At 43.3% G+C, this 17475-nt stretch overlaps 1 protein-coding gene across 2 annotated transcripts in view; it reads right to left on the reverse strand.

Annotated features, from left to right (window-relative positions):
• Nucleotides 1–6822: 6822 nt before the first annotated feature.
• The window catches only part of SAMD12 (sterile alpha motif domain containing 12), a 349257-nt gene continuing 338604 nt past the window's right edge, over nt 6823–17475 (reverse strand). For both annotated transcript variants that reach the window (XM_036338127.1, XM_036338124.1), the window contains exon 5: nt 6823–9506. In XM_036338127.1, coding sequence (XP_036194020.1) covers nt 9484–9506 — 23 coding nt within the window. In that variant the 3' untranslated portion in view covers nt 6823–9483. The remainder of the gene's footprint in view (nt 9507–17475) is intronic.

Genomic DNA, 17475 nt, shown 5'->3' on the forward strand with positions numbered 1-17475 from the left:
CAAGTACTCATTACGACGCCTCCTTAAGAAAGGGAGGGTAAAATGGTGATTTGGAGTAGGTAAAATGGTCTGCTGTTTATATCTGGTGCCTCATATTAATCAGTGTTGTGTGTGTGTGTTTTTTTAATTAGAAAAAAGTTTGACATCTTTTAAATATGTGGTGAGAGTGGAGTGTATCCAGATGTTTGCTGAACTTCTGATGTATTGGGGGGAACTGGTTTCTAATCCCAGATCTCCTGAGCAGGTGCTATTTGCAGGTCAGTGTCTCTTTTGATAAACTACAGATAGCTTATCCTTGGTCACTCCCTGAGAGAGATGGAGATGGCGGTGCTGGGAACTGCCATCAATCATGCTATTACATGCCCTGAAGACTCTTGAGGGTGAGAGCAAATCGGTGGCCCAAGAACTGCTGTTCCATCTCTTTCAAGGGTGTTACCATATCTGGGGATGAAAATTGTGTGTTTTTCCCAGCTGTGCTCAACACTAAAGCATCCAACAGTAATGGCAATTGCACTGGTGGGATTTGGTGCTGGGGGAATTCTGTGCGCTGGGAGCTGGAGGGAGGCCACCAATTCATTGCACATATATTATTTCTCTAGGAAACACAGCATAATTGAGGACAATTTTCCACCATGAATTGCATCATTAGCTAACACAGGGAAAGTGAAATGCTGTTAACTTTTCTTTTTCTTCTTCAAAGCTGATGAGCTGAAGAAAATAGAAATAAAAAGTTTAATATAATTTTTTCCCAAGGATGCATGTTGAAAACCAGAATCAAAACACTTTTACACAGTAATAGAAATCCCACATTTTAATACACCACCATGCACATAGGGAATCAAGTAATGCGGATACAAAATAGTCAAATGTACAAAATGATAAAGCAGATTTTCAGGCCTGATAGAGATCATGCTCACAGATACAGGGGGGCAAACATCTGTACAGTTTCATTTCTACCAATTTAAAAAGAATCATGTCCCCCCCCCCCAATTGTTTTTGAGGATAGCCCAAAACTAAAGGGAACATTATAAGAAAATATAAAGGAGACCCAAAGGGAATTGGCAAGTTGATAGCTGCTTACTAGTAAGATATGGAAATTGGTGGTTCAAAATTGTGGTGCACAATAATTCTATGTTTAGAGAAAACATTTCTAAACATTGTATGTCCTGGAAATCCAGGGAACAAAAATGAACATCCAGCAGTAAAGGCACTCTTATTTCACCACCTAACGTGTTTGTGTTCACCTAAGTCCAGCCTGGGTTTTTTTCAGGGTGCATAGAGGAAAAAATCACAGTTGTGGGTGATGAATAAAGAAAATACTTATTCAATTAACCACTCTTAGGGGACTAAGAGAATTCAGACTGCTGGCTTCACTACCCACTTAAGGAAGCTAGAGAAATGTCTACCATTTACGTAGGCTTTGTGTTATGAAATGTGCTTGTATAATCATGTTTGTCAGTGTTTGTAAAAGAGTGAACCAGTTTAATTTGATTTCTCTCCCCCCCCACCCCATACACTATTGAGAGCACTGGTCTTATCTTCATTTCACATTGTTTTTCTTCCTCTTTCTTTCCTAGAACAGTTGCTAGTACACTATAGCTCCTCAAGAAGTTTGATATGGCTCAGTGCTTCCTGTGACCATCAATTTGTCAATGTCACCCTTGCCTTGGTCTTCTCAAACCCTGAGATCAGCCATCTGCTGGCACTAAGCCAAGTCCAAGGCTCTCTCCCTTGGCTAAGTAGTACTACTCTAACCCTTTGGGAAGTGGAGAAGTGGAGCTAAATGAATGCCTTGGCTGTGGGCTCTGTAGACCAGCCCCCAAATATTGGAAGAAGCATGTGTGGGCAAAACTGTGATTGTTACTTTGTTATCATTCTTTCTTTTATTTTTTTAAATCCCCAAATGGAGCCTTGGTAATAATAGCTATGAGGAGAAGGCAGAAAGTAAAGGGAAAGGCTCACTGACGAAAGCCTGTAGCCTGGTCACCATGAGAATTACAGAGAGACTGGTGGTATGGGACAGCTTCTCTTAGCTCATCTTAGCCTGCAAACAACCCTGTCTGCTAAGGAACGGCAGCTGGCATCCCAACCAGAAGGGCAGAAATCCAAGGCGATGGGCAATTTCTATTGAATTCGTGTATTCCTCCTCTTTATCAGAGCAGTGCAGTGTCCACAAAGTCCCAAGAATAACTCAAGTATATAAACCACAACAGATCAATATTTCCTTTTCTCAGGTACTTTTGATGGCAAATATGTAATTTTGTAACAATATTGATCTTTTCTAAAATTTTGTGTGCAGCTGTTTCATTTAGTGCCTAAAATATTAAATAGTTAGATTAACTGGAGCTACAGTAGTATGATTCAGTGACACAAGAGTTTGGGTGGAATTAGTTTCAAAACACTTATGCTGGCTTGGCTTTTCAGCAGATGAGTTGCTTCTGTGCCCACCATGACCGAGGCTTAACAGGGTCAAATCATGAGGATGGCATTATTCGGCTCTGCCATGTGAGCTCCTTGCACTGGCTCAACCATGGTCTCCTCAAATATGGCCACATAAGGATAGCATTTTTCTATTGGTGGAGAAATGGTAGTGGCAGAGAGATCATTCAAGTTGCCTAAGTATAAGGTTGAACAAGTGGAGCCCCAACTACCCCCAGTTGGGGCCAACACTCACTGAAGGGGCTACAGCTTCTCTTTCTGATGATTGGGGGTGGGAGGTGAATTACAATGAAAAAAGACAAAAAGTGCCAGTGTTCAAACATGAATATCCCTTCCTCCACATCTATAAAGAGGAGTCTTTTGATGTAAACCTGGTATTGCCTTCAAAACCTCTGCAGCTGGTGTGAGGGGAAACCTATTCTTGGTCTTCTCTTGAATGCCCTGTGTGGGAACTAGGCATGGGAATTGTCCAAAGCAGCCACAGAGTGAGCATGCAGCTCCCAGTGCAAACACAAATGCAGTTGATTGTGGGTAAAAAAGTCCTGGAAATACATATAAAGAATGAGAATTGATTTAGGGATCATACAATCAAGGACCATGACCATACTCAATCCAAATCATATTATTGGACTGATGCTTGGAGAGTTTACTTAGAGCAGTGGTTCTCAACCTTCCTAATGCCATGACCCTTTAATAGAGTTCCTCATGTTGTGGTGACCTCCAACCATAAAATTATTTTCGTTGCTACTTCATAACTGTAATTTTGCTGCTGTTATGAATTGTAATGTAAATATCTGATATGCAGGATGTATTTTCATTGTTACAAATTGAACATAATTAAAGCATAGTGATTAATCACAAAAACAATATGTAATTATATATGTGTTTTCTGATGGTCTTAGGCGACCCCTGTGAAAGGGTTGTTCGACCCCCAAAGGGGTCGTGACCCACAGGTTGAGAACCGCTGACTTAGAGCTTCAGAAGGTGTCTTCATGGCATTTGTGCTATTTAGAGAGAGGTCAGGCTAACCTCTGGGGAGATGGAAGATCACCATCAGTGTGTGGAATGGGACAGGAGCGACCAGAAGATACTCAAGGCATTTAATAGCAAGCTTTCTTTCCTTTAAGGTTATATCACAAAATCAGTTCCCCTACCCCAAGAGAAGTAATGATCTCATAAGAATCTCTCATTTTGCAATTTTAAAATATTTTTTAATTGATTTTTAGAGCGAGAGTAAGGGAGAAGGATAGATAGAAACACTGATTGGCTGCCTCCTGCACGCCCCCTACTAGGGATTGAGCCCACAACCCAGGTATGTGCCCTGACTGGGAATCGAGCCAGTGACCTCTTGATTCAATGGATCAACACTCAACCACTGAGCCACACAGGCTGGACTCGTTTTGCAATTTTTTAAAGGGTAAAGCATCTGAATACATTTTTATAGAATTTGGGTGGTGGTGGTGGTGGTAATTAAATACAGGACACAAAACAGATTCGTGTGCTCACGAGCATCAATCCAGCTTAGAGTTCCACATGTGGTAGCTGTGTGTGTGTGCTAATGTGGCAAAGCCACAGGAAAGCAGCCCTTTTATTTCCTGGGATCCAAATGATTTAAATTAGAAGGCTAGAAACAATGCAGGAGGTGACAAGCAGAATTTCCAATGTCTTAAATGTTTTAGGTATAGATCTCCAACTTTGCACTAATTTAACCATCTCCTCATCACTCCTATTTCTCTCACTCTGCACTTTAGGCAAAAAGGCCTGCATTAAAGAGCCCCTCTAAGGCTTCTGTAAATGTTTAAAGTTTGGAATACAACAACAAAACAAGTAATTAAACAAATGAAATGCCTGAACCACTGGCTCCAGTAAAAAGAAGGTTGTGTAATCAGAAATAATGTCTAACTACCCCAAACACTTAATATTATGTCAACCAGACAACTGCAATTCAATGCAAATCATATGGTTCCTTTGAAATTTCATTATTAGGTGTATGTTGCTGGTCACTTCTGGTGCTTGATGGAATTGGGGAAAGGAAGCCCTGAAGTAAGAATGCTTGGAGTGCATCAAGATTTTAAAATAACCCTACATGGCGAATGAAACTCCAGATTGACCAAAGCAAGTCATTTCCCAGTCTTCGTGCTGTTGGGCAGGGGGTATAAAACTGGAACAATACTCAATGGCACTTCCCCTTTCCAATTGTTACAGGTGAATTTCACCCTAAAAATTTCAGACCTCAGAAGCAGTGCTTGCCCTCAGCCCAGCTCTTTCCCTGATGGCCCAAAGAAAACCACCAAGGAGACCATCCCTCTAGCCACCTTCCCAAATGAGAATCTGCAAGGAAGTATCTAGTTTGCTCTTTCTGTGGCAGAACCTCCCTGTGCACTTGGCCAGCTCCTCCTTAGGCTTCCCACAGGTGGTCAGCTTTCTACAGCATGCTCCCTGTCTCCCCACTGGAGTAAGTCACCAGAGCAACATAATGGAAATGTGATTCTCTTTGATCTTGAAGTTAAGCAGTGGTGCCAGAAATCATGCACATTGATAAAGCAGAATTCCTAAGATAGTTTTCTGGCTACAGGGTTAGATGCAGATCTAAGAAGACTAAGGGGCAGTGCATGTCTTTGAAATAGAGCCCCCTCCCCCCCGCCCCCACCACACACACACCTGTCCCTTAAGCCAAAGCAGCTTCTGGTCTGTCCTCTTCCATGATCTCATGGCCTCTTTTCTTCTTTATTGATTTTTTTTTTTTAAGTGAGAGAGGAAGGGAAAGGGAGACAGAGAGAAACATCAATGTGGGAGTGAAACATTGATCAGCTGTTTTCTGTACATCTTCTTTCTACCAGGGATTGTGTCCGAAATCGGGGCATGTGCCCTGACAGGGAATCCAACTGGCAACCTCCTGGTGCATGGAGTGATGCCCAAACAACCGAGCAACACTGGCCAGGGAGGCCTCGTTTTAATTAGTAGCAATGACCAGCCATCCCCCAAAGATAGGTCCCACTGGGGTTTGGGCAGCGAGATTTCACCGAGACCAAGCTTAAGAAGGAATTACTAGTCAGTACTGGGCCAGGGCGTGGGGGTGGAGGGATGACTATGTTTTTCTGTTTGAGTTCTTTATAGAATACTTGAAATCTACCCACAGAACACTGTCAAAAGTAGAAATTAAAACAAAATCACAAAACAAAGCAAAAAAGTGGGGTGGCGGGGACTGTGGGAAAGGTGGATAAAAACAGCCTTTAGTGCATCAAGGAATATATGTCATTTTCAAAGATTAGATGTTCAAAAAGAGACTATGGAAGCTTTAAGTCTAGTTGTCAAGTAACAAAATTGCCCTAAAGAATGTAGAGAAAAACACCACGAAGAATGGAGCTACTAATGCTCCGGGAAGAGGAGGTTTTGGTGAAACTAAAGTGCTGGGGGGTCTCAAAAATCTTTCTTCCTTGAGACTTCTAGTGTTCCTACCCAAAATCAATTGGGCGACGTTTGCAGGCAAAGCACATTGGCAAGTAATGAGGGGGTAAATCTGTCTGAGTTTATCCTGAGTTTATATCCTCACGAATTTATTCCTTTTCCTCTTGAACATTAAAAACAGCAGAATTCCCTCAGAACTAAGGTCTCCGAGCCTTTGTGTGAGCAACTTCGAAGTGTTTCTGCAGAGACCTGTGTGCTGTTTACCCATATTTTGGAGGTAGCATCAGGTGTGTGGTAACACACCGCACAGAGCCTGAGCAGGATTTGAAGATGAGAAGATGCATCGTTACCCACAAAGAAAGCTCTTGGGGTCTCTACCCCACTAGGTCTGTCATAATCTACCGAAGTGATTGCTTTTCACCCTAGCAGAACCTGGATGTTCTGCATATTTAAATTCAGTTCTGAAGTTGGAAAAAGCTAATCTCCATGGCACCCAGGGGAGTCTGGTAATTATTTATTTCTGTTCATTCCTAAGAGTGCTTTTCCTTACACTGTGGGTGTCAGCCTTTTCATAAAAGGTGTAGCACAGGTTTAAGGAAGAGTTAGAAGTCAACAGTTTACAATTCTTGGAGCTTTGGGACAGCAACGTATTTATCCCACACCTCCCTGTCTCCTGCTTCCTACTAAACAAAACTCACTCCAGCCATTTCTGACCTTCGGGAGGTCGGATTCCCCATATGCATCTCAGAAAGAAGGTACAGCACAGCAGAAAGGAACTGTGGGAAACTGCATCAACACGTAACGAAGAATCTTGGGCCCCAGGAATGGCATCATTGCTCCATTTTGCTGGCTCAGCTCGTGACAACTCAGATTTGATGCTCCCATGTTTTCAAAAGCATCCCCCGAAGTGATTTCAAACAGAGGTGGACAGTTTGGTAAGCAGTTGTAGTTCATCTGCAAATATGTGGTACTTGCCAGGAATTAAGGCATTTTTAGAGAAGCCGTCTCCATCTTCAACTGGGCTCTTCCATTGTCTTCTTCGTCTTCCCCAGCTCCAACTTCACCCACCACCATGTTCCAGCACTCTTTTAACTGAAAGAAAAAAGCTAGGAAACTCAACTTATTTAATTGCTCAGAATGTATTTCACAAAAGCCAGAGTAAGTAAGGATGAAGATGAACCATCGTCATTTTATGAACATCTGCACCATCAAGCGTGTCTGGCTTTCCACGGGTGTTCGCAGTGGTCTCAGAAAGTCCTGGTTAAACCAATCAATTCCCAGCTACGCTCTCTCAGCATCTGGCAGTAGTTCTCTTGGATGCATCAGGTCCAATTCTGTGTCCCCAGGACTAATTATGGAATTGGAGTTTCAGAGAATACAGCAAGGAGGTTTTTGTGTCTCTGAAAAGGATGGCAATATAGGTGACCAGGATAGACATCAAAGAAACCAATGGAGAGCTGCTCTGGGAAGCTCTTCCCAGCTACATCTGGGCCCTGGGAGAGTTGGCTATGCATGAAGGGTGCCAATACGTGGCTCAATGCCGTCCACCACCCCTTCCTCCTCTGCCCCCTTTTCCAGGCATTTCCCCAGCTTACTCTGGCAGGGGGTGAATGCTGTCCCAGTGCTGGCATCATTATGAAAAAGACGGGGTGGGGACAGTGTTCGGGAGAAGGAGCTCTTTCAAAAGGTGGAGAGACTCTGCCTTGTACACTGTTGCTGCCCCAGCACAATGTTTGGCACACAGTAGGTGCTCAGCAAATCCTTGCTGAATAAAGGGAGGAAGGAAAGGAGGAAACCCTGCTCTTAGAATTGAAACCGAGGAGGTGAGAGGAGATTGGCATGCTATGTCCAGAGGAGTTGGCAGCAGGGTTTGTAAAGAACTGTGGTCTGCTGGGGGGCCTGATGGTCCTATTGCTAACATGTTGGAGGGTCAGCTCTTGGGGATATTGAAACTCCTCTGAGTTCCCTCTTGGAAGCCCCCTTCTTTGGCACCACAACCTGACGGGTGAGTCACCCTACTCACCCCCATCACCTTTGACCTCTTTGCTCTTCCCTGTCAGGTTTCCAAATCTCAGTATAAGCCCTTTTTTTCAGTGGGCTATGGTTTCCTGAGACCCCAGGGGAAGCAAAACGCGGGAGAGGGTGTCTGGTGACCCCCTAAAAGGCACAGCTTGCTTGTGCTGGAAGGGTCCCAGAGTTGTTTCATGTATTTATAGCAAATTATTCCATGCCTGTCAGTGCCAGGCTGAGACCATGGGCACACAGAAATGCTTTGCTGAGTTTTTGATTCAGCCAAATTTATATTTTCAGGGGAAAAAATGCTAAAACATTCTGTAGGGTCAGTTCATTGGACAATTTTCTAATGCTTAAAGATAAGCAATAACTGGATTAACCTTTTCCCCAGATCTGTGCTTTGTTGTAAGACAGTAAAACAAACAAACAAACAAACAAAAAACTAGTTGTGGGTATAATCCTAGAAAGAATTAACAGGGACTAGCAGGTTCTCTATTGAGGAGAAAACCTCATGTGCAATTGGATCTTTTTCCTTCTCTAGGCACCCAGGAGTCACTTGCTGGTTTTTCTCCCCAGAGAGCTATGATTTGAACTTGACCTAGGAAGTCTTCCACGGTTTTAAAGTCAGACCACTGGCAAACTGCATTCTGCTGCCCTTAACATCCACCCAGCATGGTCTTCGATTAAAAGAAGGCCATTTCCCTGTTTTTGATTTGAAAGAACTCTTCTATAGACTTCGAGAGCATGCACGCTGGCCAAGGAGAAGCCTCCTGTGTTTGAGTGGTTGTATGTGCAAGTGGTTACGTTGTGCCTCAGTGCAAGGAGCCAGGAGCCAGGAGCTAAGGTATTACAATCAGCCCACTTCTACTTTCCTTTGGGATCCAGTTGTTCAGGAAAGTGTCAAGAGGTTAAGTCTAACAGTATTGTGGCCATATTTACACTGATCTACCATAAACAACTGGGGATATGCTAGGAGTGGACTTTGTCTCGGACAGTCTGCGCCAGAAATAAGACAAGATTTATAAAGAAAAAAACAAAAAAGAAAATACTTGTTTTCTCACAGGTACTGAACGTGCTGATTCGTGTCTCCTATAAAGTGCTTAAGAGTTGGACAGAATACTTTTAGATGTTATACCTAACATAATGGAGACATGTGGACATTCCTACCAGGGCACACTATGGTAAACACCTCCACCGAGATTGCAAAACTGCTGTAATTGTTGTCTAACACATCATGCCATCTGCACACATAGTAAGAGAATCCAGTAGATGCCATGCAGAAACAGGACTTCCAGGGAGGGGCACAGACAGCTCCCCGAAGGGGGCCGGAGTGATGCACAGTGATGAAAACTGGAAGCAATTTTCCAGCTAATCGTCTGCCGATGACCGCTTGCAACGAGTGGGCACTGCATGTAATGCACCTCGTTTTCAAATCCACGGCAAGCTAAGATTTTCCAAAGCCCATCAGCTTGACTGGATGGGTGCTTTCCCCCGCAGTTAATCTGGTTAATCTGTCAATGCTCCAAGGGGATCGTCTGGCAGGGCCACGAGTTAGTCTCTCTGGGAGGAGCAGGTCGTGTTCATATCCACTGGCAGGAGAGGAGCTTGGAAGGCTCACCACGTTTATGGAGAACCCTCGATTGAGGCTGCAAGAAGAAACAGGGGAAGACACAATACTTTATTACTTTATGTCCCCAGGTTCTGGTAGGAAGCAGCAGTCATACTATTGCAACACGCCCTGACATCCTTAGGTGAAAGAGAAAGTTCTAGCGAAGAGACTGGTCACTCAACTCCAGGACAAATAAGGGTGGCTTGGATTCCTGAAATGTCCTTCTACTGTTGGTGGAGCATGGAAGACGTTCATCGCAGGAATAGGCCAGGTGGCCTGTGTTCACCTGAAAATAAAACGCCTTCCCACGGGAGAGGCAACCGGCATTTATGTGAGATTAAAAGAAAAAGAATAGCCATTCAGGTAAGCACTGATTCAGGCAGAAGCCCAAATAGTGTTCCGACTAGCAGGCAAAGGCAGTAGATATTTATGAGAAAGGGAAGGGGGACAATTACATCAATAGAAGGAAGGCATTTCTATTGGTGCCGATAAGCTCACAGAGCGATGCTGATTCCAAATAAGGATTTTAATTTTCAGTCCTATAGTCATCAGGGAGCAGTCATCAGCTCTGTTTCTTGTTATCGTTGCAAACAGTTCTTTGGGGCACGATGTTGTGTTAGGCCCAGTCCAGAGTTTATTTTCCATTTTAAGATTCCAAGGTTTGAGGCCTAAGATGTGCAAGGTAGCTCCTCAGGCACGGCAGCCCCAGCTCTATTTTAAAGTGGCTCTGTTCATTCTTAGTTTCTGACACCTGGAAGTGAGGGCAAAACCAGATCTCTGGACTTGGCATTCAGCCCTGGTGGGCTGTGGTTAGGGAAACTTTTTCTTACATGGTAAGGTTTCAAGCATTTACTTAATCTGGAAGGAGATCAGGTTGGGAATGGTGTGAAGGCAGGTTTTTATTTGGGGTGGTGTGGGGTGGGGAGGAGGGGTTCATCCATCAAGAAGCTTTCCTGGGCTGAAACCTAGAAGGAACTATTGGAGGCACTGTGGCTGGGGCTCCCGAGTTTGCTACTTGAAAAGTCAGGCTGGCTGAGCAGGTTAGAGACCAGACAGAAAAAGGCATCAACATCTGGTCAGAGACTGAGCTACTTGAATTGCAACCCTGCTTTTGGCCTTGGGAATGCTGGTGCAGATCTTGATGTTCTAATTTTTTATTTAAAAATTTTTCCATTATTTTATCTGGGTTCTCCCTACAGTTCCTGTACACAGATCCTCATTTAGTAGTTAATATAGGCATGCGATATAATGTTTTTCTCAGAAAACTATTAACATTAGCTTTGTGTAATACACAAAGTTATTGTGCAGTGGGAGTGGATGGCAAGGGTTCTTGAGGTTAAAAACAAATCTACTCTGTTTTCAAACTGGCTGTTCAAACAGGAGAGCATGCACAATGTATAAGCACATGTTTGATTAAAGCTCACTATTTTGGAGAAAACACAAAAACAAAAGGAAGGTACTATTTAAGCATGCTAAATATAAAATAATAATACACACTACCGATAAGCCTGTAATGAAAGTGAAATACTAATATACTGCTGGTGGCATTGCAAACTGGAGAAACAGCGCCAATTTATTTAGAAACCATTAAAAATTCACATTCCTTGACGAAGTGATCCCATTCTAGGAGTATATCCTAAGGAAATAATAACAAAAAATGAAAGAAGCTGTACACACAAATACGTAACCTAGAGGTTATTTATAATAGTGGAAAAACTGGAAACAACCAGTCTCCTAAATGATGATGTGTTAACAAGATGGATGATTGCATGGGCACTAAAGTAATAATTATGATGATTATGGGGCAACACGGTAAACAGTTATGATATACTACAATATAAAGCTTACACATATGCATAGCAAAGCACTGGAAGTGAAATAATGAAAACACTAGAATTTTTATTATTCTCATCACAATATTTTGCAAATCAACCACAAAAATTAGGCTCACAAGGATGCAGATTTGACCTGTGAGCATTGACTGACTAAAGCATCCAGGGTTGTGTTCCCTCACGAATAGTACCTTGAAAATAAATACTTCACAACTGCATTAAGAGATAATGCTCTAGTACTATTGAAGGGGGGTTAGAAAACACATGAGTAAAAGCCTTCCGTGCAAGGCGACCTGCAGGGGAGCAGTACATGGAACAGGAAAGATTTCTAGGAACCTGACACAGTCCAGCCTCCTTAAGATCTTTGCTCAAGTCAGCTCTGGAAAATGTGTGACTCTAGAAAAGTAGGATTAAGAATAACCTGTAAAATAAAACTTTAAAATGAATAATGATGGTAAAGAGTGAATGCTATTTAACGACTATGCTTTGCATCCCAAGTCAGGGTCAGTGAACAGTTATCGCAGTTGCTGCTTCTCCAAATAACCCTGTTTTCCATGTGAGCCTCTGGTAGCCGATGCCAAGCAAATGTATCTCACTTCAGCAACCACCCTGTAGCCATGGAACACGAGCTGAGCCCATTGCACTTTAAGGCTCTTTCACCTGTGGTTCTATAATACGTTCCCTTTAAATCTCTGTGCGATGAGCCAACATTAGTCACTTAGGCTTCTGGGAACCCAGCTCCTCTGTAGCCCCGTGGCCTGGACGTCCAGATGGGTAGGGAAACGTTAGAGTCCAGTGACTAAGAGCTTTGGAATCAGGAGGATCTGCGTTGACATCCTAAACTCATCACTTCCTAGTTATATGATGTTGAAACATGAATTTCTCAATGTCTTCACCTTAAAATGGTGATCGTAATCACCACCTCACTGGGCTGCTGTGATGGTAGAAAAAGCACTTTGTGTGGTTTTTGGTGAATACTAAATATCTGCTAAGTGATGGCTACTATTTATTATTATTATTATTATTATTATTATTACAAATTCCGAAGATTTCCTAGAGAAACCAGAGACACAAATGGGGCAGTGTTCTAATGCCAAAGCTGGGAGCCAGGAAAAAGACACGATGTGCCTGGAGGTCAAGCCTTTGCAGCCTCCAAGAGATAGCACTCCTGGCCTGCCAAGGGCACGGTCCACACACCTTGGCTCCCACTCTCCCCCAGATGAGCGCAGACTTTACCAGACAGTTCCTTGATACGGAGGGTTCACATCAAAGGCAGGAAGGGGCTGGCCTGGGAGGCAATGCCGGCCTTGCAGAGCGTTCAAGAACAGCTCTGGGACTGACTGTGTCCACTCCGCTTTTCCCCGCTCCAGCTGCAGGGGCTGAAGGGATCGGCGTGTCTGGGGAAGAAGTACAGCTACTGTGTGCAGGAGGCCTTGCTTCCCATGGGCTGAAGGGAAGAAGTAAGCCTTCACCTCTAGAAAAGGCTGTGTGGTATCTCCCATTCAAAAAGAAGAGCCATATCTTCCATCTGTGTATTTTATGTGACTCAGGCTTGAGGAATTTGGGGTGGGCCTGAATTGCACTTCGATGTGGGACTATTTATACAAGGTGTGAGATGCACATTCCAAAGGAGTGACACCCACGGTGGCCCCCACAGAATAGTCAGTAATAAGCAGAACTAACATTTACTGAGCAGCTACAATGGGCCAACTACAGTTTTATAGGCTGCCACTCATTGAATCCCTCACCGCCATCTTTGAGCCCTAAATTGCATTATCCTCATAACACTCCTGGAAAAACTGAGACCAAGTTCATTAACTTGTCACAGCCATACTGCCAGAATGCATAGAGCGGAGACTAGAAACCAGACCCGTTCTCACCACAGTGCTTTCCTGGCTTGGTAAGAAATGTGTTGGAAAAGCAAATTCCTTTGTTCCAATGAGAACACAGGAGAGAAAGCAAGTAGTTGTGTTTGTATAGCTAGAAGAATGCCCATCAAACGTGAATCCTATACATAAAGTACCATAAATGAGAGGTGTGACCTAGAGAAAGTAGGTTTTACTTAACAGTCTAAAGTATTCCCTATGTTTAGAGCAGTGGTTCTCAATGGAGTGCAGTTTTGCCCACAGCAATGCTGGAGACATTTTTGGTTGTCACAGCTTCAGGGGTACTCCTGGCATCTAATGGGGTATACGCCAGGGACCCTGCTTAAAATATCCTAGAATGCATAGGACAGCCCCCTACTTTGAAGAATTATCAGGCTCAAAATGTCAATAGTGTGAGGTTGGTATAGAGGATACAGGTCCTTGTTTATCTTCTACCCCTGGTTGTGAGCCAAATATATCACTCCTAAAATAGGCCAAGATAAAAACCAACATAAGTGTGCCTCTTGTGCGTACAGGAAATATGGCTAATTTCAAACCTCACTCCCCTCTTCTATTCATCATTTGCTCATTTTATTTGATTTTATATTCAATGTCATCAAAACCTCTAATATTAAATCATTTTCTAACTTTTAGAACCCTCACAGGCAAGCTATTATAAGAATCAAGATTGGATGATTTAAACAGGTATGCTCAATTAATTAATTAGTATGTATGGGAGAAGTTAGGAGATAAAAGAAGGACAAAGGAAGACTGATGTGGCAATAAAACTAAACTTGCTACCAGTACTTTGGTGGGAGAAGTGGGACACATTCTCGGTTGTACTGGTTTCATTTCTGTTACTACCTGCCCCCAACAAGTGGAGGGACGTTATGAGTAAGAAGTATGAGTAAGAAGTTACCCCTACCCCCCTGTCTGCATGAAGACTGTGGCCAGCATCCCAGACACAATGGGTATCAGGATGGCAGTGGGATTAGGGTAAGGGCAATAAAAAAGGTGATACATACAAACAGTGACCTTTCCTAACCTTGTGAGGGTTAATTTATGTGTGGACTTGACTGGTCCATGAGGTACCCAGATGTCTGGCAAAACAGTATTCTTTTATTTAAAAAATATATTTTGATTGATTTTAGAGAGGAAGGAAGAGGGAGGGAGAGATAGAAACATCAATGATGAGAGAGAATCATTGATTGTCTGCCTCCTGCATGCTCCCCACTGGGGATTAAGCCTGCAACCTGGGCATGTGCCCTGACTGGGAACTGAATGAGCCATGACCTCCTGGTTTATAGGTTGATACTCAACCACTGAGCCATGCCAGCTGGGGTGTGAAACAGTATTCTGAGTGTGTCTGTAAGGGTGTTTCTGGGTGAGATTGACATTTGAATCAGTAGACTGAGGAGAGCAGATTGTCCTTGCTAATGTGGGTGGGCCTCAATCAATCCACAGAAGGCCTGGATAGAACAAAAGATAGAGTGAGGGAGAATTGACTCTCTGCCTGTTTTTGAGTTGGGACATCAGTATTTTCCTGCCTTTGGACTGGAACTTACACCATCAGCTGTCCTGGGTCTCCATTTTACTGGCCAAAGATCTTGAGGTGCAGATCTTAAGCCTCCATAATTGTGTGAGCCAATTCCTCTCTCTTGCTCTCTAGATATCTATCTATAGATATATACATATATCTTCTATTGGAGAACCAATATCTCCCATTGGTTCTGTTTCTCTGGAGAACACCAACTAACACAGCGTCTGTAGACAACAATGACTAAATAGTAAGCACTATCATCAACCTAGTACTTACCACGTGCCTAGCCTCCTACAAAGAACCTGTGTCCATTTTGCAGCAACCTGAGGAGGTAAATACCATGACCTCAGTACAGACATGCTTCAGAAATACTGTGGGGTTCATTCCAGGCCACCACAATAAAGTGAGCATTGAAATAAATAGAGGGTCTCACCTTTGATTTATAAAATATGCAACATTGGTGAAGCACAATAAAGTGAAGTGCAATAAAATGAGGTGTGCCTGTACACAGATTAAGAAAGTCAGGCTCGGAGAGATAAATGACCTAACACAGGTTGCAGCCTGTAGGCCAGTCTGTGACCCTTGATCTGGTTATGACATGTCAGGAGCCCAGATTCCAGAAGTGCTAAGCAGGAAATATGAGATCTCAAGGGCCCATGGGGACATTTCCAGGGAGTCATTTATACCTAGACAGGAGAGGAAGGCCTTGACCTCTGTCCCCTACTCTCTCAGCCCTAAGAGAGTTTATTGTTTCAATTAGAAGGTGATTGGCTCCTGATTATAACAAGTCTTTCTGCAGTCCTCTGCAGAATGGAGTGGCTCTGCAGTCCTCATTGGCTTGGGCTGACACCTCTCTTTAGGGAGTGTTAAATGAGTGAAGCTTGACCATCACCACCACCACCACCACTCACACACACACACACACACACACACACACACACACAGGCACACACCGCCTCTGAGTGAGAGATAAAAGAATGGACTTCTGTGCAAACTGTCCCTCTCCTTTTTTTTTCGGCCCTAGGAAAGAAAACACACAAACCAATAACATTATATTTGTCCTCTTACTGTTCAACTACAAGTAGAGCTGCTAGTCTATAATATGCGGCTCAAAATCCTCTTGGAAATGGACTCTGGTTCCTCTGGATTAAATTGAGTCTCTGGATTCCAGGGTTCTAAAAACTCTGAGATTCTCAAACTTGAGCCCATCAGAGTCATCTCAAAAAGGTTCTTACAATTTTTATTTTGTCCAGCCTCTCTCCAATTCCATTGATTAAGAACATCCAGAGGGAGGTCTGGAACTCTCTATGTTTAACAAGCAGCTCTGTGATTTTTATAAAGCCAGCTTGGCACAGATCCATGGGAAAAACATCCATGTCTTTTCCCCAGTGCTTAGATAGTAGTTATTTGTCCTTTAGACAAAGAAAAGTGTGTAGACAGTGGGGAAACTGGTTTATAGTCTTTTTCACGTCATACAATAAAATACCAAGAAACCCGGATAAATATAATGCAGTGCTCCAAACACTGGGTTTTAGAGGGGTACCAACAGGAGTGGCAAGACCTGAGCAAGCTATCCAAACCATCCCAAATCCTGGGGATCAGGTATGTTCCATCATCCCAGTATTGTTTAGTTTCTACAGGTTGATTCACACATCAATCAACCAAGCAAGGAAGCAACACGTATTCCACTGAGCACTTACTAAAATGTTCAATGTTGCCTTGGGGCCTGTAGGGCTGGGCGAGTTTTGAACTGATCATTGCATTCATCATACTATATCAGAATCCCTTCATGACATGTCTGTCTTTAGACTAATGCTTCTTGACCTTTATTATACTTAGAAATCCCCAGGAGAGCTTGATGAAGCACAGATTTTGGGCCCCAAGTGTAAAGAATCGGACTCAGCAGGTCTTGAGTGGTTCTGTGGATTTGCATTTCTAACATGCTTACAGGGCACACCGATGTTGCTAGTCTGAGGACCACTCTTCAAGCACCACTGCTCCTTACCCCAAGCTTCTTCAGGAACAAGTATGCCTCTTTCTTCTTTCTGAAGGGTGTGGTAGTTATGCCTGGAATATGGAAGGTGCTCTGAAATGTTTGCTGAATGAATGAATGGTGAAAGCTAAATGTGTGAGGTTAGCAGTTTTCTAAAGCAAGGGAAGAATTTATTTGGGGGCCATAGCATTGTTCTCTAATGAGAACTGGTTTAGGAATTTGAACTCTAGAAATTCTTGGTGATAATATAGGACACCTGTCATATTTAGTCTCAAGTCATGATTTCTCCAGGCAAAACCTCACCCAACAGTATGGACATCTTGAATCAGAAGCCTGCTGACAATAGTAGCTACCACCTTGCACCACATGAATATGGGATGATACGTTTCTGGAAGAAAGTATCCAGACCAGATGCTCTCAACATGGAGACATTTGTACAGCCAATTAGAGGCAACTCCAGTGATTCACTTCTCTGCACTGGACAGAGACAAGCATCTCAAGTCATTAAATTCCAACAGCCACTCTAAAAGCCTACAGGACTTTCCAGAAGAAAACTCTGTCCACTGGCTCAAGCAACAATGAATCTCATGAGAGAGCATAAGAATACAATTGGACATTTAATCCAAGTTGCGACAGAAATTCCTCCCCATCTCCACAACGTGAGACCAGCTGGAAGATGATCTTATGAGTGATTGTGTCCTCATTTCTAGCCTTGCTCTGTACTCCCCCTCACTCGGTCACAGAGCATGGTACCCTGTGTGTTCGTCAACTGCATG

Source organism: Myotis myotis, unplaced genomic scaffold, assembly GCF_014108235.1.
Source record: "Myotis myotis isolate mMyoMyo1 unplaced genomic scaffold, mMyoMyo1.p scaffold_m19_p_16, whole genome shotgun sequence".
NCBI classification, from domain to species: Eukaryota; Metazoa; Chordata; class Mammalia; order Chiroptera; family Vespertilionidae; genus Myotis; species Myotis myotis.